A 23,953-nucleotide genomic window follows, 5' to 3' on the forward strand; every position below is an offset into this window, starting at 1 on the left:
TCTTTGTTACTTATTTAGCATTTGAACAATTTATATTTCGACAATTTGGGAAGCAAATTAAAGTTTTTCATTCCGATGGAGGAGGTGAGTTTGTTAATAATGCTTTGTCTTCTCATTTTCTTGCACATGGCATAAAACATCACATTTTATGTCCATATAATCCTGAACAAACAGGTGCCGTTGAACGGCGACATCGAGTAATACGTGAACTAGGTTTAACTATGATGTACCATAGCCATATGCCGTTATGTATGTGGGTAGAGGCTTTTCAGACTGCTGTCTTTCTTTTGAATAGGTTACCTACTACTGTGTTGGGCAATGAGACACCATTTTATATGCTACATGGATTCCATTTTGATTATAGTTCATTACGGGTCTTTGGTTCGAAGTGCTTTCCATACATTTGGGATTCTAGAAGTCATAAGTTTGATCCAAAATCTTGCTTATGTGTTTTTGTTGGTTACAGTGAAAAACACAAAGGTTATAAATGCTTTAACCCTAGAACTAAAAAATTTATCATAAGCCATCATGTAAGTTTTGATGAGGCAGTTTTTCCTTTCAAGTCGTCATCTTTTGATAAATCCTTTGCTCTTAAAATTATGAATTCTTGGCTACCTGATTGTTCTGGTTTAAATACCCAAACTAATGTAACTGATTCTTCTCTTAGTTTACAGGAATGTGCACCATTTATTTCAGCTGTTGATGTAGCACGTATTTTGCAGTGTGAAGAAGAGTCTGATGTGCTGCCCCGCCAGCAGCAGGCACACAGTCAGCAGTAGTGTTACAGTCACCAGCTGACCCACTAGCTGCTCAACAAACAGCCACTGTTGTGTCTGCTGGACAGCCCTTGCAAACGGACCAAACTGCTGTTGTACCAGCAGCAGCTCAGGAAGCTGGTTCATCTACAACATCTCAACACCAATTAACAGACCACATTCTGTCTTATACTTCAGATGTACTAGCCGATCAGTTTTCTGCAGTTGGGGTATTTGCAGAACAACCAGAAGCCGAGTTGATTCAAGACCAGGAACCAGAGGAGCTTCCTGTTGTCGCTCCGTTGCTCCATGATCAACCCATCACGGATCAGCACATGATTGAATCTAGTGCACAACAGGAGCAGTCTTTAGAGGTTCTACACATAGGTGATTCGGTTAGTGCAGGAGCAGGTAATTCTTCTTTAGCTGAAATTAATGTACCTGAGGAGCATGTTGAGGATATAGCACCTAATCATTCTATGATTACTCGTTCAAAATCAGGTATTGTTAAACCCAATCCACGATATGCTTTGAATGTTACTATGTCTTCTGTTATTCCGCCTGAACCAAAAAATATTAAACATGCTCTTGCTCATAATGGTTGGAAAAATGCTATGCTTGATGAATTTAATGCCTTGACTAGAAATAAGACTTGGACTTTGGTTCCCCGTACATCTGATTTGCATGTTATAGGGTGTAAATGGGTGTATAAAGCTAAGTTGAAACCAGATGGCACTTTAGATAGGTTAAAGGCCCGTCTTGTTGCTAAAGGGTTTCATCAACTAGACGGTGTAGATTACACTGAAACGTTTTCACCTGTTATTAAACCGGGCACAATTCGTTTGGTTTTAACTGTTGCGTTGGTCAGGCATTGGCCTATTCGTCAGTTAGATGTGAAAAATGCTTTCTTGCATGGATTTATTTATGAGAATATTTATATGGAACAGCCACCAGGAATGATTGATTCTAATAATCCTTCCTATGTTTGTAAGCTCCAACGAGCTCTTTATGGATTGAAACAGGCGCCGCGTGCCTAGTTTGATAGACTGAGTGTTTTTTTACTGAAATATGGGTTTTATTGTAGTCTTGCAGATCCTTCTCTATTTGTTTTCCATTCGGCAGCTGGTACTTTACTTCTTCTAATTTATGTTGACGATATGCTTCTTACAGGCTCTTCCAATACTCTTGTTCAGTCATTTTTGCAGGTTTTAAATTCAAAATTTTCTATGAAAGATCTTGGTCCTTTACATCACTTCTTGGGCATTCAGGTTCAATCCACAACCACTGGACTTCATTTATCCCAGACTCATTATGCCTATTCCATTTTGGAGCGTGCTCAAATGCTAGAATGCCAGCCTATGCCCACGCCATTGGTCCAAAAATCGGTGTCTACATCCGTTGACACACCTGTTGATGATCCAAGTTATTTTCGTGTGCTTGTAGGGTCATTGCAGTATCTCACGCTTACCCGTCCAGACCTTTCTTTTAGTGTTAATTATGTTTCCCAATTTATGCACTCTCCTCACATGTCCCACCTCAAATATGTTCGCCGTATTTTACGTTATTTAAAAGGCACTCTTGACTTCGGTCTTTCTCTTACAGCAGATACGTCACTTGCTCTTTCTGCTTTTTCTGATGCAGACTGGGCCGGCTGTCAGATGACAAGACGTTCCACAACTGGTTACTGCACTTTTCTAGGGTCTAATATTGTTTCTTGGTGTGCCAAGAAACAAACTACTGTTGCCCGTTCCAGCACCGAGGCAAAGTATCGAGCTATGGCTCATGCCGCCGCAGAGCTAACTTGGTTAGGATATTTGTTGGATGATTTACGAGTTCCTCAACGTAATCCACCTATACTTTATGGTGATAACTTAAGTGCTTTATATTTGACTGTTAATCCGGTTCTTCATGCCCGTAGCAAACACATAGCTTTGGACTATCATTATGTGAGAGAACGAGTTGCTCAAGGGGTCTTAATCACTAAGCACATTCCGTCCACTTTCCAACTGGCTGACATATTTACTAAGTCAATGACTAAAGCTCGCCTGGCTCAATTTCGACACAAACTTTGTCTTTAGCCCCGACAAAGTTTGAGGGGGGATAATAGCTTAAGGAGTTATAAGGATGTGTTCATCCCTCTGGAGTAATAAGGTGATTGCCGTGTGCTAGAGCATTGGAGTGATAAGGTGTATTTTTTTGTAAATATGTTTTACTTTGAATGTGTCTAAGTGGTTATGATTCTGCGAGTGATGAGTTTGATTGTCTAAGTTAGTTCAGTTATTTTCTCCTATTTATTTGCTACTATGGTTGTTTTTCTACTTATTTAAAGCTGTGTAATTTAGCTCATTGATATACTGAGCTACATTCAATTATAATAAAATACATTTCTTTATAATTTCCTTTAAAAATAGAAGCACATACAATAAACAAGAAAAACGACACTAGCAACCAACAAACAGAATCCTTGAAAAAGCACTCCTGCGATTAAAAGTCAAACAAAAAATAAAAACACTCTATGTACACATCTACCCAAAAGGAGAAGAGAGAATCCATGGCCGAACAAAGGGAGGTCTCTCTTCGAGAGGAGCAGAGGGAGACCTCCAGAAAGATGCAAAAACCCTGGACTACAAATAGGTCTAATAACTCAGAGGAAACTTCTCTCTCTTTGAAATGAGATCTAAATCAACAACTAAAGCAACACAAATAAGGCTCAGGGTAGACATCCCACCTAGATTTAAATCAAACCAAGCCACAATCTCACAAGGAGGCTCTTTAAGAACATGAGGAAGCAAGTCTGTCTACTACATGATTCACTCCCTACAAGATTGGTACTGATCACTAACGGACTTCACCAACGGATTGAAGTCTGTTAGTGACACTAACGATATGTATAACGGAAGAGGATGCACTGTATTATTCACTAACGGAAATCCATACCGTTAATAATCGTAAGTGAAATACTAATGGACATTGTTTCGATTAGTAATCCGTTAGTGATTTAATTATTTTTTTAATTTATTTTTTCACTAACGGATTAATCATCCGTCGGTAAATTTTAACCTAAAATAGGCCTAATACTAAATGACCTAAATCGTGAGATTGAGAAATCAAAATCTCTCTGAGCTTCCAACCTCTCGGGGTCTTTCACCGCTGCCGCCATCCATCATCCGCCGCCGCTAACCATCGTCGCCGCCAACCATCGTCCGTCGCCATCCACTGTCTCCCTTCCTCGACATCACAGTCCACGAGTGAACCCCTCTCTCTCTCCGGTCTTGCCTTTATCGACGGACACTATAAAATCTCTCTGAGCGTCCAACCTCTCTGGGTCTTTCACTGCTGCCGCCATCCATCATCCGCCGCCGCTAACCATCGTCCGCCACCGCCAACCATCGTCCGTCACCATCCATGGTCTGCCGCCATCCACCGTCGACAGGTGCGCCCTTCCTCGGCATCACAGTCCAAGAGTGAGCCCCTCTCTCTCTCTCAGGTCTTGCCTTTATCGACGGACACTGTCCACAGGTACCCTATTTCCTTGCATGTACTCCAGTCTTGTGAAATTGTTGTGAATTGTTTTATATATTTGAAATTTTTTATTTTTGTAAAATTTGTGAAATTATCCTCTACAACCACTTGATTTTTGTGAAATGTTTTACTTGATTCATATTTTTTATTTTTTTAATTTAACCTCTGCATTTTTCGACTAATACTCAATTGAGTATGTCTCGCTTACGTTTAGGAGATATTAAGCTTAAAATTAATCTCGGAATCTATGATCTGTCACCACTCCAATTTAGGATTATAAAGAAGATTAATCTATGTAATTTCTTACATGATATGCTACCAGATTGTCCTGATATGATGATTGGTACTGGCTAAGACCCTGATATGGTATATGTGCTTATGCCAGATAAGTCTGATGTCTTGGTCTTTATGGGATTATCTTTAATGTTGTTTCGTCTTTCTCAAGGTGGCTGCTTGCCAAAAGATGAGTATCGAATAAATGATCAGCGTAAGTCCTTACTTATGAGTTTAACTTCAGTGGAAAAGGTAGATAGACTGTACCGTCTTGACTTAAAGGCTTCATTAAGCATTATTCCATCCAAAGTTGTTTTAGAACATGTTAAGCAATTTGTTGGAGATGATGGTTTTGTCTATAAATAGAATTTGAGATCATTATCCAGTGCACCTGCTGGTGCACTTGGCAAGTGCACAGCAGGTGCAATTTGCAGTTTGTGTAAACCAACTCTTTGTACCTCCTCCTCTCATTGAAAGCAATATTTAGCTCTAATTGATTGAGATCAAAAGTTATAGGGGCCAAACAAATTCATAGCAATGTAAAAACTAAATGGATGTTAAACCCAATGACAGAAAAATTTATGTGAAGGCATAAAAAATGTGATGGCTACCTTATTAGAGATCTTTTAGTTCTGATTACGAGTGGTCGCTGGTTTCAGGATGAGCTGCGAGATGCACTGTTGCTTGTATTTGCTAATAAGCAGGATCTTCCCAATGCAATGAATGCTGCTGAGATCACTGACAAGCTTGGGCTACACTCCCTCCGTCAGCGTCACTGGAAAACTTCCTAATTTTTGTATAAGCTTGTTTTGTATAAGAGCGAATTATAATAGCTGCACCCCTTTTTTGTTTGGATATTATGGATGGTCAAATATGCTTTGTGGTCCTTCAGGTACATCCAGAGCACCTGTGCTACCTCTGGTGAGGGTCTTTATGAGGGCTTGGACTAGCTCTCCAATAATATTGCTAACAAGGTAAAGATGAATGACTTTCTGTTCAACAAAAATTATGTGCATTGAGTATGTAATACTAAGCTACCAATCTATTGGATCTGCCAATTTTCATGTCTGCAAGTCAAGAATTTTGTGTAATGATCATGCTGTACGGTGTCAATGGTTAGGCAACTGCAATGAAGTTCTGGTTTTATAATATATGCATTTTCCAATTCTCCATGCAATTGTCATTGCTCCATTTCTATTTAAAATTCTCTGGTGATTGAGAAAATGGTAAAGATAATGAATTGCTCTATTTAGTAAGTTTAAGTTTTTAATGGAATATTGTCCTTTTTTCCCAACGTTGTAATTGGACTTGTACCATCATTTCTTGCAGGCGTGATACAAATGATGAGACTTTTTGTGGATTGAGAATTCTGGATGCAGGGTGAATATTATCTAGTGATTTTGATTTTCTTTTTGAGAGAACTGAATTGTGTTTACATTCCTTTCCTTTTTGGGATGATCCTTACACTTAGGACCCTTTAGATGGTTATATGTTGTTGTAGAATATTGGGTGGAGGTACACTTAATGTATGTAGCCATGTAGTTTTACAAAGAATAAAGATTATCCTTTGTCCTGTAATTCAGTTTCTGGGGTTGTAATATTTTTTGGGTAGCAGTTTCATGGTGTGCAAGAGATTGTAAAATCTTCGTTTTTCTCATTCTTCTGTGCTCTGGATTTGATTGCACATCCTATCATTCAATTATTGGTCAAGTTTAGGATTATGCAACAAATAGTATCACTTGAAAAACCTCTTCTACGTACATGCTACAGCCCTCGTAACAAACACACTGATGACTCCTTGTGAGAACTGGGTTATGGGTGAATTAACAAAGAAGAATTTCCGTTGGTGTCCATTTTGAGATCACTAACGGATTACCAACGGAATGGTGTCCATTTTTATTCACTAACGGATTACTAACCAAGAAATCCGTTAGTGTCACCAACAGAAATTACCGTTGGTGATCCGTTAATGTCACCAACGAAAATTTCCGTTGGTGATCCGTTAGTGTCGCCAACGGATACAAATTTCATTAGTGAATAATTTACCAACGATGATTTTTCCAGCGAAATGAATCCGTCACAGATTCGTTAGTGAAAAATTTCACTAACGGAATATCAAAGTTTACCAACGGAAATTTTCGTTGGTAATTTTGTAAATTCTTGTAGTGACTTCTCTGTAGGTATATATTAACCTGAAGCCACTCCAATATGCACACTAATGGGCTTTTTGATAGCTGAAACTAATTGCAAGTAGTTTCATTAGAAGGTGGTCGGCTAACATCAAATCAATGACATCAAAATTATTACAATATGTTATTGCCAACGTAATATTTAGGCTCTTTAATAATTTAAGCCTTTAGAGCACAACCCAAAACTCTGCCACTAAGATTGAACAACAACCTAGGTTTGAGACGATCCATTCCCTCGAGTAATTTTTGATAATGCCTTTGGCATATGCATGATTTGACCGAGAATTGAGGGCATCGTCAGTATTCAACTTGGCATTTTGTAATCGAGGTAAAGTCCATCTAGCATTTTTCCTACGCTCTCCATGCATACTGCTGTGATTCTTGAACTTGTCTAACACTCGCTGGATATTGGCAACGTAAGAGAATGCCTCATATTAAAGATGACTGATGTTCTGATCCACTCATTCTACTTCCACAGGAACCAACAAGCAACCCCGAAGATTAAAGTTCAGTAAAGATCATTGCCTGCCGTGCATGCATCTCGCCTATAATATTATTTAAAAAAAATATCATGCTCTTTCAAACATGAGTAAAAGTTCCTTAAAAAATTTCTAATTATTTAAAAAAATTTCTCTCAAAAAAAAAAATTACTTACCACCAAAATTTAATATACTTTAAATTAGAGTTAAGAACTATTTAGTTTAGACTACAAAAATCTATCGAACTGACCGATCTGATTTAATTTGATAATACGATTTAATTTATATAGTAAATTGATTCAATTCAATTTTATTTTTTAAAAATTTTGGTATAATTAGTTCGAAATTTTAAAAATTAAAATCTTGATAAAATAAAACTGAATTATATATTTTAAATTTTATTTTAACATAACTTTCATTGTATTTTGATGGCTAACTAATTAAGATAAAACCTAAAAGGTCTTAAGGATCAAATCTCAACATCCTCAAATATTTTTCTTCATTTTTGAACTTTTTTCTCATCTTTAAATCTAACCACCCACTATAACAAATCTTAGCCATTAATTCTATGTATATATTCATTAATTTAGATGAAAAAACCTAGCTATCTTATTTCTTTTTGCTCCCGTCTTCAATCCTCCGTCTCCTCTTTCATCCGAATATCAACAATCTACTCAAGGTGCTGCATCTCTGACATCGCTTCCTTTTGCTCCCGCCTCTCATTCTTTAATCCTCCGCCTCCTCTTTCATCCGAAGATCAACAATCTACCCAAGGTGCTGCATTTCAGACATCGCAGTAGCGTCGCGTCACAACTCTAACATTACATAATCGCGTCACAACTCTAACATTGCATAATTGTGTTACAACAGTAGCATTGTAGTTTCAATTGATAAATTCTTGTATTGTTATTTATATTTATTATATTGTATTCCTTCTAATTCTATGATGGGCTTATAATATAAATATTATGTCGATTTGTAATTTTTTTAGTGTAAATCTTGTTTCTTTCCATTTAGATTAGTTTAGATTGGTGTTTAACATGAAAATGTAAGAAAATAAGGTGAAAAAAATTAAAATTATTTTGTTTGGTTTGAGAGAAACTAGAAGAAAATGAAGGAGTTTTTAGAGAAAAGAGAAGATTTCAAAATCGAAAATGAACCGATTTCGAATGAAAAAAATTAATTCAATTCGGTTTTTATGTTTTTAAGATTTTGATTTTTTAATTTTTTAAATTTAATTTAATTTTCAATTGAATAGTTTAATTGCTCATTCTTAAAATTAATAAGATACATATACATATTTAATTATTTATACCATTACAAAATTGATAATTTCATTATAAAAATCATCATAAAGATTAAAGTAAAATATATAACTTTTAATGTAGATTTAGACTAGTAACTTTGTACCATATTAATAGGATTTAATGTGTGTTATTTTTAATCTAAACCATTTCAGAAAATCTGAGATATTTTTTTATTTTTTTAAATTATATAAAAAGCGAAAATAAATAATTTTAATAATATATTTTTTACACAGATTTAATTTGATGTCCGTCTTTAATTTCTATTTAAAAAAAATAGGAAATGTATTTCTTTAAAATTCATTAACAGACAAATTATTATTATTTTTCTAAATCACATCAAAGTCCTAGTTAGAACCTGTTTGACATCGAGTTTAAACTGCTTTTTTTCAACTGTAGTTCATCAATGGCAAACATGCTTTTAAAAAGCGGAAAAAGGAAAGTCGTACGCTGCAATGTAAAAATCGATTAGCAATCAGAAGAACGACGTGTCGTCGTGGTCAGAAGTTGATCCATTGAACGGTTTGTCGTTTGGGTTCAACCAGTTAATAGTCCCTTCCCCATCCCAGTCCCTGGATTTCGAAGTCCCTGGCTGTAAATGAAAATCACAGCATCCCAGCATCCCTTGATTCGTTACCTAACTACTAAGATATCATTGCCTTAAAATCCCTCTGTTCTTTTTCGCTCTTTTCTCTGCAAAAGAACTCAAACAGATCATAGAAAAGGAAAATACAAGAGCAAAATGGCGGGACGGTTTGGTTCTGCACCGTCGACGATGATCGTGACCAATACTCCGGCGGCCGATCTCGCCCTCACTAACCTTGCCTACTGCTCCGCGTCTGATCTACACAACTTCGCTGTCCCTGGAACCAAGTTCTTCATGGCGTTAATCGGCGACTACTTTGTTCTATCTCTTTCATATCCTTTCATATGCGTTCTCATTTTCTTTATAATCTCTTAAAGTCCAGCATTATGTTAGCATTTTCCTTTTGGAAATCGATGTATGATTTTGAGATATAATTTTGTTGACCAACATTGATTAGAGAGAGTTGGAAAATTATGATCTCATTGATGTTATAGATGTTAACGATGAGGTTTCTAATTTGGCCAAATTTAGAAATCAGAAGATGTGCAACCAGAGAGAATTGGCTTAATTAAAATTGAATAAGATTGATAAAAAGTTGATTGATTGCTGCTACTGTGTTTACTCTTGTGTTCAGCAACACTTTGATCAAATTCAATTTGGAGGATAGCAGGTATTTGAGATGCGGTTTAATCATGTAATTTCTTTTAGCAACATTTTGATTTCAAGTTGTTATTGCATTTTTTGTGGCCTTAACTAAGAATTACTCCTCACGAAAACATTCGTCCGGGTCATATTGCCCTGAATGCAATTCAACGTCGGCATGCAAGAGTTTCTACTGGAGACTCCATTTCTGTGAGCAGGTTAAACTGGTCCAACATTGCTTTGCTTATCTTTCATTCTTATTGGTTTCTAATGTTTTAACTATTCCTTTGATCATTCTTTTAGGTTTATCCCTCCTGAAGATTTTAACCTTGCATTGCTGACACTTGAGTTAGAATTTGTGAAGAAGGGCACTAAGAGCGAACAGGTATGCAGATCATCAACTTCTTTTGGAGTTTAGGGAATAGTAATTTTGTTAATTCTCTCTTCTACCTCTTGGGGGGGAAAATTTTCCACAGAATCAGTAAGGTTCAAAATGGAAGGTAGCAGGATTTAAAGCTCTTTATGTTATGTTTTCCTGTAGGTAGATGCTGTTTTAGTGGCTAACCAACTCAGAAAGAGATTTATTAACCAGGTAGGTTTATTTCACATCCACTATGTCTAGCTTATGCTTGTGATCTTCCTTGTTTGTTGACTGGCTGATATTTGATTTCAGTTTCCCCTTTTTTTTAGAACTGTCAATTTCTCTTATCTACAAGATGCTAACATTTACACTGGAACCATTTGGGTTACGTAAGGGAATTGAAAAGATGCTTTTGCCTATTAGATGATTCATTCTGTCATGTTGGAATTTGTAAAACAACAACAATAATTAAGTCTTAATTTCAACCTAGTTGAATCAGTTATGTGGATTTTTTCTCCTTTTGTCATTCGGCTCTGTTTGAAACAAAATTTACATCAATATCCAAAAAATGGAGACCTTTTGATGCTATTTTCCTTTATGTCATTTTAGATCTCCCCCTTTCCTTTCTCACTTATTCCACCATGAATTTATCACATTTCTGTATTGGGCATTTGATGCTCTACTTAGACATGACTAAACCATTTTTATCTACCCTTTCTTATTTTATCTCCAATGTGTGCTATATGCACTATCTGGCAGATGTGATTAGCCTTTCTCATTCTGGACTGCTTACTGTTTGTGTTATATGATATATCAACCGGCAAGGATGAAAGTGAAAGAACTATTTGACAAGTCCAAATGAAATGTATCACTATAATTTAAGTGGTTGAATTTTCATTAAGAAGTGATGAGTCAGAATTATGAGTTTGTTCTTTGCTTCATGCTTCTGCCCATTTTCAATAACATCAAAATGAGTTCTGTGAAGCTAGCAGGTTTCTTCTCCAGCAGGCTAACTATAGACATATAGGATTGGGCTTTTTCACATATGGTCAAATTAAACATAAAGAATTAACTGGTTGATAAGATCATGAATACTCATCTTCTGCTGTTATCATTGCCTTTCTCTCACACTTCATAATTGGTGCAACTTACCAGGCTCCATTTTTCAATTTTGTTGTGTCCTGTTTTACTATTTGGGGCCTTTTTTTTAGTAATTTAATTTCATCTCGTGCTATATAGGTTATGACAACTGGGCAAAGAGTATCGTTTGAGTATCATGGGAACAATTATATTTTTACAGTCAATCAAGCTGTTGTAGAGGGCCGAGAGAAATCTAATGATTTTGAAAGAGGGATGATTTCAAGTGACACCTACTTCGTCTTTGAAGCGTCAAATTCAAGTGGCATAAAGGTCAACTTTCAATATTCACATTGTCAGCTTATCATTTGTTACTTTGTTCCGCATTTATTACTTGATATTCGTTTACGACCATTGATTGTCTAGATTTTTTATTTCTTTTTTAATTTTGAAATGGTGAAAGTTACTAGTGTATTAATGGCATGACCTGAATGTACGAGCCATGATCCTTCCCACTTTCTCCCACTTTATTATTTTGATTTCACATGCTTTCTTTACATGCATGATGGGTTAAATTCTTTTTCTATGTTTGATGTTGATAATGCATATTTTCTAAATCTCTAATATTTTCAGCCTGATACTTCTGTACAGTGTCTATAAATAATGAAACAGTACAATCCTAGATTTTACAGTTTTGCCCCTGACAAATACATGCTTACATGATAGGATGGTCAAGATATGTAAAATTTAAATGTTTTCTCCCAATTTCTCTTACTGCTTCGCAGCATTCTTTTCAATGTAGTCCTTTTCTGTTGCATATGATGACCTACTGTGAAGAATACATTTCTCTCCGTCTGCTGATTCTGGTTGCAAACTTTGTTGATCTGTTGATATGTTGTCTTGTAGATTGTTAATCAACGTGAAGCGGCCAGTAGCAACATCTTTAGGCATAAGGAGTTTAATCTTCAGTCACTGGGTATAGGTGGCTTAAGTGCTGAGTTTGCAGATATATTTCGAAGAGCTTTTGCCTCTCGAGTTTTTCCACCACATGTGACAAGCAAGTAATATGACTAATTCCTCAAGTTAAATGCATCCAAATCTTTAATCTGTACATTTATATTCTGGGTAATAATGAAGCACTTGATGCTCTAGATTGGGGATTAAACACGTAAAAGGAATGCTGCTTTATGGGCCTCCTGGTACTGGGAAAACTCTCATGGCTCGTCAAATTGGGAAAATGTTGAACGGGAGAGAACCGAAGGTTTGGATTAGATTTTTCTCTTGTTTTATGCTTGATTTACTAGAGGCATTACTTTTTGTGGCTAGTTGCATTAGAATTTTTGCAATATTCTTAATCTTCTATATTTAGAGTCAAGTGGTATTTGTTTTATTTTTGGCGTCGGGAAGTTCAATAAATGCTGTAAAATTGGTTTTGATGGTATCTTGGACTGCTCATACTGGTGATCGTAATTTTGGTAATCCTGTTTACATGGGACTCTGGTGCATTCAATGGGCATTTATAAAATCTTCCCTACATTTTTATGAGCAATAGAATATGGTTGATGCATCAGTTCATTGTGCATATGGGATATTAGAGGATCTTACAAGCCATCCATTTTAGGCATTGCCTGTCATGTGCTCATACCTGATACCTTGCATATTCTTCTTGAAATCAAGCTGTCAGATTTTGGCATTGAACCAAAATTTCCTATTCACTTCCTCATTATAGTTGTCATATGAAAAGTTGGACCTGAATTATAATATGGGTTGGTTTGTTTATCAGAAAGTTCATTCTGCTTTGGATGGCATCAAAGAGTTTATGCAGCCAAAACTAATTTGATCAAATTTAGGCACACCATCAAAGTGTTTTTCCCTCTTTCCTATTTGAAATTTCATATGTAATCCTTCACTAATTGTAAGAAATATGTTGCATTGCACTTCCAACTTCTGTTCTTTGTGCTATTTAATTATGATCAGGTCTAAAATCTGATTGAACATGTGCAAATTTTTTCTGGGATGGATTAGTAACAACTATTTTTTTGTGCAGTTAAACTAGTTAGTTTTTTTTTCAATGCTAGCTAACTGCTGTCCATAATATTTCTGTTTGGAATTTGCTAGATTGTTAATGGTCCTGAAGTTCTGAGCAAATTTGTTGGTGAAACTGAAAAGAATGTTAGAGACCTGTTTGCTGATGCTGAAAATGATCAGAGGACACGGGGTAAGGACCTTTCTGAGTACAGTGTTATTTAGGTATCCTTTCCTTTTTCCTTGATGATTATATTATCACATCTTTTGCTTCACAGGGGACCAAAGTGATTTGCATGTAATAATATTTGATGAGATTGATGCTATATGTAAGGTATGGGATTTCTGAACTCTATTACATTACCTTACTGTAGTGTAGACCAGGAGAGAGTTGGCTGCTATTGTGATTTTCAAACTAATAAACCTTCTGTGTTTTACACTGTTATTCTGTAACATTTTACTCTTTTAGCATTTCTCATGGGTTAAATTTATACTAGACCAATCTAATGTTTTGGCTGGGAAGGCCTTTATTACTTAAGGCTGAATACATGAAAGGACACTAATTAGGTCAACTAAATATTTTGAAGTCTGAAATATTACTTTTTTATTACTACTATTTTGGTGGTTTTGTTTGCACCTAGCATTGTTTCATGCACAAATGTGAAATTTTCATATGGTGCTGTTAAATTCGTTCCCAATGGTATTTTAATTTTGGACATCTTAATGCTTTTGGTATTTCCTTATGGATGACAATGGTATTTTTAGTTTCGTTGCATAGATGGTTACCACCAGGTATTTCTCATGTGTTTACCAACTCACTAGTACCTGTTTAAAGAAGAACAAATTCCCTTCAGAGATGGATGGAGCCCCATTTTATGTTTATTTTATAAAGGGATGCTTTGAGTTGGTGCCTGTCAAGTTAGCGTCTTCCGGTTTGTCACATATTATAAGAGAAGGTGTAAAGGTGAGAAGAAGATAGTTGATAGTTGTATTGGTGGGGAAGTTGTTGCAACAGCATTCGTTCTGTTACAAGTAGTTATAGCAGCTATCTCCAGCTGCTATGTAAGTGTTAAGTGCTCGGGAATAGGATCTCGTCACGGGTCTATGAATTGGAAAATCCTCCTCTCGCCAAACTGATTTTCCTTTGTTGACATTCCTTTTCTTTCTTGAGGAACCTATTGTGAAAATAAATGAGAACTCGTTAGAGAGGGTTCTCGAATCTTATAAGTTACTAGTAATATTTTTCTGAATGCTTTATTCCATGAATCAATGCCTTATACAGTACATTCAGATTTACATCAAGAATTTGAATTTCAAGCACTTATCTAGAAATCTAAAAACTGAAAAATGACAACCAATCTCAACAGATTCAGTAACAAACTAAATCTTGCTGATAGTAATGAATAAATTTAAACAAACTAAGTATTGCCGATAAGATGCCAATTGCTTGAAATTTGAAATTTGAATTCATCAATCATACTCTGTTTCAGCAGCAACCTGTCCAGTTTCAACACTTGCAGCCTGCTAGGCTGCATAGTACGACGTCTATATGCTCTACCCACAAAAGCATTCATAACAATACCCTCGCCTTGGACAAAAAGCTTGTCCTTAAGCTGATAATCTGGATAAGCATCCTGAAAAAGGGGGACTGGTTCCTAGGTGGCATCACTAAGAGGTAAACCTTGCCATTGGACGAGAATTTCCCAAGTGCCACGATTTAATCTAGAGCAAAGGACTAAGTGAGGAATCGAAAGAACATGATCATCCAAGATAGGAGGCAGCAAGGGCGTTTCAGAAGGGAGAGCACCATTAAACGAAGCAAGGAGACATGAAACACATTATAGATTTTACTATCCAATGGTAGCTCTAATTCATAAGCAACATTCTCAACCGGCTTTATGATCTTAAAAGGACCATAAAAACGAGGCCCCAATTTATTGGAACGCTTGCCTGAAATATAAAACTACCGATGAGGATGCAATCAAAGCCATTCAAAGTCTTCCAGTACAAAGGACACATCGCGATGACCCTGATCATAAAATTGTTTCATGTGATGTTGAGCTTGTTGGAGCCGAAGACGAATATCACATAAGACCTCATCCCTATTAATCAAAGCTTTATCCACAGCATCCACTCGAGAAGAGCCTGGTACATAAGATAATAGCCGGGGAGGTTCCGCCCATATACCACTTCAAATGGGGTGGTATGTAGAGAAGAATGAAAAGAAGTGTTGTAGCAATATTTTGCCCAAGGCACCCAATCTACCCATTTCCTTGGGCGATCTCCAACAAAACATATGAGATACAATTCACCAAATCGAGCTTCAGTGTTTTGTTAGTAAGTGTTCAATTTTTACTCCAAATTGGATGGTTCTCTCATGCCGTTAGGCTCTAATACCAAATTGTTAAGTGCCCGGGAATAGGATCTCGTCACGGGTCTATGAATTGGAATATCCTCCTCTCGCCAAACTGATTTCCTTTGCTGACGTTCCTGTTCTTTCTTGAGAAACCTATTGTGAAAATAAATGAGAACTCGTTAGAGAGCGTTCTCGAATCTCATAAGTTACTAATAATATTTTTCTGAATGCTTTATTCCATGAATCAATGCCTTATATAGTGGAGGCTACATTCAGATTTACATCAAGAATTTGAATTTCAAGCACTTGTCTAGAAATTTAAAAACTGAAAAATCAACCAATCTCAACAGATTCGGTAACAAACTAAATCTTGCTGATAATAACAAATAAATTTAAACAAACTATGTCTTGCCAATAAGATGCCAATTGCTTGAAATTTAAAATTTGAATTCATCAATCATACTCTATTCAGCAGCAACCTGTCTTGTTTCAACACCTGCAGCCTGCTAGGCTGCGTAGTACGACGTCTATATGCTCTACCCACAAAAACATCCATAACAATAAGCTAGAGAAGGGTCTTGGATGAGCTATTCCAAGGATCATAAAGAAATATTCTCTCTCTTTTTCTCCCCCCTGTTCTTGTTATCTTCTTAATCTAGTCTCATTCTTGCTCTCCTCACTCTATTCTCTTTGTTCTGTCCCTATTCTCTTCTATTTCTTCTCCACACTCCACTCTCTTTATTCTGTACCTGGCAGCTTATTCAATTATTTTAATAGCTGGATTAGGTTTATTTGAAGTTGCAGCACTACAGGCAAACTTCTATATCTTTGAGGCAGTCTCTTAAACTAGCTGCCATGTACTATGGGCCTTTCCAAGTGATTGAGAAGGTTGGGAAAGTGGCTTATGGATTGCAGTCACCTAGTCTTTCATGCCCTTTTGTTGAAAAAGAAGTGGGGCCTGCAGGAGCTGCCTCTAACAGATTTTTCTATCGTGGATGGAGAAAGTTCTGAATACTAGAACTGTCATTAAGGAGAATCAGCATGTGTTACGAGGACTCATTAAATGGGTTAATCTTCCTGAAGATGATGCTACTTGGAAGGATTAGACTTTCATTTTGTCTCAATTTCCATCTTTTGTGCATTCTTGGGAACAACAAAGTGCTCATGGGGAGGGAATTGTCACATTTTATAGGAGAAGGTATAAGCGTAAGGGAAGGTGGTCATTAGTTAGTTACATTGTTGTTGCAACAGCATTTTTCTGTTACAAGTAGTTATAACAGTTCTCCAGCTGCTATATTAGCTAGAGAAGAGTCTTGTGTGAGCTATTTCAAAATCGTAATGAAACAATCTCTCTCTATCTCTCTCTCTCTCTCTCACTCCCTGTCCTCCATCTTCTCAATCTAATCTCTTTCTTTCTCTCTCCTAACTCTATTCTCTCTGCTCTGTCTCTATTCTCTTCTATTTCTTCTCTAAATCCTTCTTTCTCTAGTTCTATTCTCTGTTAGGGTTCCTAATCCTAACATGATTCTGTAAGAAAATTACACAAATGACCTGTAACTGGCTTACTGATAATAATAATGGGTAGACTGGTAGTTAATTCAATCTTTTAAAAAATGAAATTGGAGAAGAAAAAGGAGATCAGAAACTGATTTCTAGAAAAGGAATGGTTGAAAAAGAGAAGAGGGGAACAGAAAGGGTAGGGGGAAAACTATTGTAAGCCTGGTAACAAGTGCAGGACTTGTGTTAAAAGGGGTGTTGTGGAGAATTGTACTCTTGCAGTTGTAGTGGAGAGGGACATGCACAAATTTTTGGTGTTTCTTGAAGAAGTCATACCCAATTTGGATTCTAATTTACACTTAAACTCTAAGAAAATTACTATATGTTTAGATCTTAGTGCTTAAACTGCTTCCGCTGTATTCTTAGTGCAGGAACGGTTGTGTCTCTCTATATGATAATCAGTCCATGAATCAGTCCGCATGAGTATTCATGCACATAGATTTGAGATGTTTGTTTATGTAAATATAAGGTTCTTTTCTTTTCCCCCTTTTTTTTCAAAAAAAAAAAAGGAAAACTAAGTCTTGCCTTTATTTTGCTTTTGCAGTCAAGAGGATCAACAAGAGATGGCACAGGAGTTCATGATAGTATTGTGAACCAGCTACTTACAAAGGCTAGTAAAAAATTTCAAGTGCATGCTTACCAAGTCACTTTATTCTTTTTTTTTTGTGGATTTTGATGTCAGAATGCATAAGAGTTTCATCAGCATCACCAAAAAACTACTTGTTTTTCAGATAGACGGTGTGGAGTCTCTAAATAATGTTTTACTCATTGGAATGACCAACAGAAAAGATTTGCTTGATGAAGCACTTTTGAGGTCTCTCTCTCTCTCTCTCTAACTTTAAACCAGTTCACATTCATGTGGAGCAAATATTGGTGGAAGTTTCAAGTGTATTTGGATGAGCCTATTTAGTGTTTCATGGAGTATTAATAACTTGGATAGAAAAATATGCAAGGAGTTTACCTTTTGAATGGATGAATTTGTCATTATTATCATTATTATTATTATTACTACTACTGCTCATGTGTCTAGCTATGGGCAGCAAAGTGATCTACTTTTGACAAATTCCTTGAGTATATGATTGAAGCCTTGGAATTTTTTGGTTTATAGACCGGGACGCTTGGAGGTTCAAGTTGAAATAAGCCTTCCTGATGAAAATGGTCGTTTGCAAATTCTTCAAATTCATACAAACAAGATGAAGGAGAATTCTTTTCTAGCTCCCGATGTGAACCTTCAAGAGCTTGGTATGCTTCCTAATGCATCCTTGTATTGTCCTACATGTTTATTCTAGGGGAAATAAGTTATGCAAATTCATACAATCTAATCTATGAAAGGGATGTTGCAATATCTGGAATTCCAAATTGTCGATTACTATTAAAAATAAAAATATCTTGTTTAGGAGAATTGGGGTTATGTAAAGAGGTGTTGGTACTGATATATGAGGTGATCATATAAAGGTGCTTGTTTGTAAGATATGTGGTTCCTTCTAAAGTTCAGGATGGGAATACTCTGAGTCGAGAAAGTTTCTTTGGGGAAGAAAAGTTCCAATTTTCAGTTTCCAACTTCACATAGATTGATTTAGTTTGATTTGACAGATAACAAGATTTATCCACATGAAATCATTATACTTGATCTTGTTGGTAGATGAGAGTGGTTAGCTTGCAACCTTATCTGTGTATATTCTTTCAATGCTTATTCAATTAATTGTTTAAGATGTTGACTATTGTGTACAGCTGCTCGGACCAAAAATTACAGTGGGGCAGAACTTGAAGGTGTTGTAAAAAGTGCAGTATCATTTGCGTTGAATAGACAACTAAGTATGGATGATCTAACCAAGCCAGTAGACGAAGAGAGTATCAAAGTTACAATGGATGATTTCCTGCATGCACTCCAGGAAATTATTCCTGCATTTGGGGCCTCCACTGATGATCTTGAGCGATGCAGGTGGAGTGAAAATCAGTGTTCTTTAAAGCTTCTAAAGTTTATATGATTGTTCAGCCTATTAGGACTCATCTTTGTAGTCTTTCGAGAAGTTATCATTCTTGCTTATGATGGTGTGAATCTCACTTCAGGCTTTTTAATATTTCATGGTTGTGAACTTGAAGCTCTAGGCATTCAGATTCAAATTCTTAATTTTGCATATAATGCATACATGATTTTTGCTAAACTTGAAATATGGAATAGCTCTAAATACTATATCTAACCTATCTTTGTCAAAGATTAATGCTTACATCTGGCCAAATATTGTGTCTTCTAGACTTAATGGCATGGTGGAATGTGGCAATCGACATGACCATATTTATCAGAGAGCTAGGCTCCTGGTGGAGCAAGTTAAAGTTAGTAAAGGAAGTCCACTCGTCACTTGTCTTCTGGAAGGCCCAAGTGGCAGGTAGGAATGGTCCTTGTTTATTATTATTACTGTCATTGTTCTTTGGCTTATGTTGATTTTAGCAATTGTTAAGTTTATGAATTTTAATTTAATTATCTTGGACAGTGGTAAAACTGCTTTGGCAGCTACTGTTGGCATTGACAGTGATTTTCCATATGTCAAGATAGTAAGCTTTTGCCCATTTTATGTATTTCAATTCTTGTTATTTTTGGGAAATTTCCATTTATATTCTTTATTTTTAACTTAAGAAGTTGTTATTTCTAATCCGGTAGGTCTCAGCTGAATCAATGATTGGCCTTCATGAGAGCACTAAATGTGCACAGATTGTTAAGGTTTGTTGATGGCCTGTTCAAGCCCTTTTCTTCAAACCCTTGATGGAATTTAGGGTTTTGCTCCCTCTTCTTTTTCTCAGTTAAAAGAGGGAATTTTACTTCAGTTTGTACCTATGCTCCAGACTTACGGAACTGTTTTCTATCTTTAACGAATTGGCAACTATTTCGATTTGTTGGTTTACTTTCATATGTGGCTAATTGGTAAGCCTCGACTGTGTAAAATATAAAGCCTTGTATAACCTTATGTGATTAATTATACTTACTAGGTGTTTGAGGATGCATACAAGTCACCACTAAGCATTATAATTCTGGATGACATTGAGAGGTATATGCTTCTAAATTTGCAATTTCTTTATTTGTTCATATAGTCATATGGGCCTAGTTCTGTGTCTTCAAGGAATATTATTCTATGATTATACGATACTTTAATTGTTGTTGCAGACTGCTGGAGTATGTTGCTATTGGGCCACGTTTTTCAAATTTGATTTCTCAGACATTGTTGGTTCTCCTTAAACGTCTTCCTCCAAAGGTTACTTTGTCTCTTGCTTTTTTTTGCTACAACTTGGAGAATGGTAATATATTTTTATGGTCATGTCTACTTTTGTGGGCTCCATTAATGTCAAATCTGCCTTCCTTCTTGAAGTTAAAAATATGAGAGAGAGAGAGAGAGAGAGAATTCGTCTTGGCTTTAGGGTCAGATTGAATTTTATGTGTACTATATAACAGCCTGTGTGTATAGTCTCCTTGTGTCTCTGGAGCAGCGTGTGGACCTAGACCTTTGAAATGTAGCAAGATCAATGAGTGCTTGTTATTATTTGACTTATTACCCATTTACTATTTTTTAGGTCTGTGGATACTCTGGCACAGTATGCATCATTATTTGATGAAATTCCTGTATATATTATGTATCCTTCGTTTGTTTATTTAATAATTTTTTGTTATATGGTCATTCAGTAGTTTTTCCAACCTTGGCAAGCCTGGTTATCTTTTTTAACTCTATTTTCAGGGAAAGAAACTTATGGTGATAGGGACAACAAGTGAAGTTAGCTTTTTGGATTCAATTGGCATTTGTGATGCTTTCTCTGTCACTTACCATGTTCCCACATTGAAGGCAGAAGATGCAAAGAAGGTAAACAACTTGCTTTCATTTCGTTTGCTGCTTGGTATTAGGTAATTGTAGAAGGGATTAGAATAATAGTGTAGTAATTTGCTGGGTTATATTTAAGTAATTTACAAAATCTTCCTGTATTGGTCTAAATTGTTCACCTTTAAACTCCGATTGTAAACCAGAAAAACTCCCAGTTCTTTTGGATTTTGAACTTCACCAACCTTTGTGCGGCTTATAATTATAACTTGAGTCTTCCACACTGTTCTTTCTTGAATACAAGCAAGTGTTTCAGACTCCAAATGGGAATTTTGTATCATTATTCATTAGTTATCTTAATAATCACTATGCTAAGTTGCTAACTACATATAGACTGTGCAACTGAAATTTCGTTAACTTCAGGAATACCCATTCTTTCTTCCTCTTGTGGTTGGAATGAGGATTTTGTACAGGATTGATGGGTTAAATCGGAGGATTTGTTTTATAACTTGCAACTGCATTGGAGCAATGGACATCCATTTTCCTTTTTCTCTTTTTCTTTTTTTTTTTAATTTTAAAGTTGCACCTTTAATCTTTTGCATGCAAGGGATTTTCTTTTGCTTCTAGCTTGATGCAGACAGAAATTCTAACGAATCAGCTGTTATTTGTAGGTTTTTTAAGCCTGTCCCATTACCCTGTCATTTTTAGTCATTCTCTGAGTTGTATGAGTAATGGCCGTTTCCACCATTATTTAACGGTAATGGCCGTTGTCCTAATAATGCAACTTCTACAAATCACACAAAAAAAACAACTTTTTCTTCATTTATTTTGATTCTTTGCATGTTCCAGCCTCTCACAGATACTATTTCTATCACATTATCTCGAACTTTCACCCAAATTGCTCCTTTCTACAAGTCTCCTTTTAAGTCTAGATCATTATAAATAACTTCATTTTCCACGATTAGTTTGTTGCAAAATGTGAGTTTTTTTCTATTTTTTTGTGATTTCTTTCCATTATTTGATGTATCTTATTGTGTATCTTATGCTTACTATAATATAAGTAGTATATCTATGTGATGTCTATATTTGATGTTCTTATGTATATTATATAGTTGTACATCTTAGTTTTTCTTTTATTTATTAATATCTACTCATTTCATGAACTTAGTAAATTTTTTTAAAAATTTTGCATAGCATTTGACCATCACCATTACATAATGGCTGTTATGGGCTTGTTTCTGTTACTCGTGACAGTAACTGTGAATGCAGCCACAAGCGTGATTTAAAACCATTTACTATCTAAGCATGGAGCTGAAAATGGGCTTATTTGTTATGAGATATCTGATTGAACGCCATGTAGTGTGTGGATATATGCACCTGTGCGTATATAAAACCATTTACTATCTAAGGGGACTTGTGCACTGCTCTATGAACGCCATGTAGTGTATGGATCATTTCCTAGCTGATTTTCCGTGTTCTGGATGGATTTGTGCGCTGCTCACCTCTTAGCAACTGCTGACAGATAATATTACAAAAATACTGAAATGTTTCTCTAAGTTGATGTAAATTTTCATTTTCCCTCCAGGTATTGCGGCAACTTAATGTTTTTCATGAAGATGATGTTGATGCAGCTGCTGAAGCACTTAATGACGTAAGCTTGATTATTACTCTAAAGTGCTCCTTTTCTTCTTACTGTTTGTATATGACCAGTTCCTTTTTCCTCTTTGAGATGCTACTTTCATAACTGCGAGAATTAAATGAGATATGGAAGCCTCCTTTGTTGCGGGATTCGCGTTAAGAGTTTTTACTGTTTATCCATTATTGGGTTTAACTGGCAGCGCTGATGATCTCTTGTAACCATGGCATTTTTGGTTTTTAATTACAATGAAACTGATTCCATACTCTTTATTTCTGTTGAATATTTGGCTATACAGATGCCGATCAAGAAGCTATATATGTTGATTGAGATGGCAGCCCAAGGTGAGCAAGGAGGAGCTGCAGAAGCAATCTACTCTGGCAAACAAAAGATCAAGATTGCTCATTTTTACGATTGCCTTCAAGATGTTGTGCGATACTAAATTAATTCACCTTTCCTATTGCCTTACCTGCTGCAGCCTTCCCTCCTCTCTCTCTCCCTCTTTCTTTTTTTCTTTTCTTTTCTTTTCTTTTTTTTCTTGTGCGGGATTTTTTTTCATATTCCCCAATTTGCATATGTTATTACCCATGTTTTGAGGCATTAAAGTTTGAATTAGGCTTGTGAAGTTTCATGGGTATTTGAAAGTAGAGAAGAATTTGAAATATTTGGTTAAATTTAACCTCTACTTGGAATTTTTGCAAGAATTTAGTTTCATTGATGTCTTTTTGGTTAAAAAGAGAAATTAATTATTTTGAACTTAAACAAAATCATTTTAAGAGAATTTTAAATAACATTATTTTATAAAAATTTATTAGATTTTTCCCGATGTAAAAGGTTCATGCAGCGTTATGTATAAATAAGAAAAGGGAAAAAAGAATTCTGCTTTATGATTTTAGCTCTCCAATCAGATTACCCAGAATGGCAATTATCTTTAAAATAAAATTAAAAAAACTATTTTGCTAAAAATAGTTTTTAGGAAAATAAATTAAACTGTCCTGTAATTGTGAATTCATTTATATATAATTGTGATTAGGCGTATAACAAGTCCTTTTAGGAAAAAAAAAACTTAAATTCGTTTTTTCAGTTCAATGTAAAGGAAATTATTTACGAGAAGACACGGTCTGACTTTTGAGAATGAAATAACATTTTTTTTTTTTAAATGATAGATTGGAAATTTTATTAACAGCCATCATACGAGTGGTTTACAAAAAAGCAATATTACATGAGAATGATTACAGAAAGAACTATTACGTCTGAAATTCTCATCTTTGATGAAATGCCTAATAAAACTATTTGTTAAGTCATCCATGCACCAATTTTTTTATTATTTTAGTGTAAAATATTAAAATAGTGTAATATATCTCCAATCTTTTGCACTATTTTTAATA

The 23,953-nt window shown here is 35.6% G+C and overlaps 3 protein-coding genes across 4 annotated transcripts; all 3 read left to right on the top strand.

The window, feature by feature from the left end:
* Nucleotides 1-1,912: 1,912 nt before the first annotated feature.
* On the top strand, nucleotides 1,913-2,833 carry LOC110603973 (uncharacterized mitochondrial protein AtMg00810-like). The gene has a single exon (XM_021741981.1). The coding sequence runs from the start codon at nucleotides 1,913-1,915 to the stop codon at nucleotides 2,831-2,833; it is 921 nt and encodes a 306-aa protein (XP_021597673.1).
* Nucleotides 2,834-4,640: 1,807 nt separating this feature from the next.
* On the top strand, nucleotides 4,641-5,934 carry LOC110603974 (ADP-ribosylation factor K-like). Its single transcript, XM_021741982.1, has 4 exons — nucleotides 4,641-4,904; nucleotides 5,210-5,315; nucleotides 5,443-5,524; nucleotides 5,880-5,934. Exons 1-4 carry the CDS (start codon nucleotides 4,641-4,643, stop codon nucleotides 5,932-5,934), a joined length of 507 nt encoding a protein of 168 aa, XP_021597674.1.
* A 3,049-nt stretch (nucleotides 5,935-8,983) lies between these two features.
* On the top strand, nucleotides 8,984-23,283 carry LOC110603743 (vesicle-fusing ATPase). Of its 2 annotated transcripts, none has more exons than XR_006348959.1 (21): nucleotides 8,984-9,440; nucleotides 9,873-9,968; nucleotides 10,054-10,135; nucleotides 10,292-10,342; nucleotides 11,351-11,521; nucleotides 12,095-12,249; nucleotides 12,341-12,449; nucleotides 13,307-13,406; nucleotides 13,492-13,547; nucleotides 17,671-17,736; nucleotides 17,858-17,940; nucleotides 18,235-18,368; nucleotides 18,858-19,068; nucleotides 19,382-19,513; nucleotides 19,619-19,679; nucleotides 19,786-19,845; nucleotides 20,112-20,170; nucleotides 20,287-20,417; nucleotides 20,852-20,974; nucleotides 22,515-22,580; nucleotides 22,864-23,283. XR_006348959.1 is itself a non-coding variant. In XM_021741631.2 (21 exons), the coding sequence occupies exons 1-21, from the start codon at nucleotides 9,265-9,267 to the stop codon at nucleotides 23,005-23,007; spliced, it is 2,223 nt and encodes a 740-aa protein (XP_021597323.1). In that variant the 5' UTR covers nucleotides 8,987-9,264; the 3' UTR covers nucleotides 23,008-23,283. The 2 variants fall into 2 exon arrangements, 1 of the variants encoding a protein (XP_021597323.1); XM_021741631.2 differs by having other exon boundaries at nucleotides 8,987-9,440; nucleotides 20,287-20,374.
* The last annotated feature ends 670 nt before the right edge of the window (nucleotides 23,284-23,953 follow it).

The sequence above is a fragment of the Manihot esculenta genome, chromosome 16, assembly GCF_001659605.2.
Source record: "Manihot esculenta cultivar AM560-2 chromosome 16, M.esculenta_v8, whole genome shotgun sequence".
Classification (NCBI taxonomy): Eukaryota; Viridiplantae; Streptophyta; class Magnoliopsida; order Malpighiales; family Euphorbiaceae; genus Manihot; species Manihot esculenta.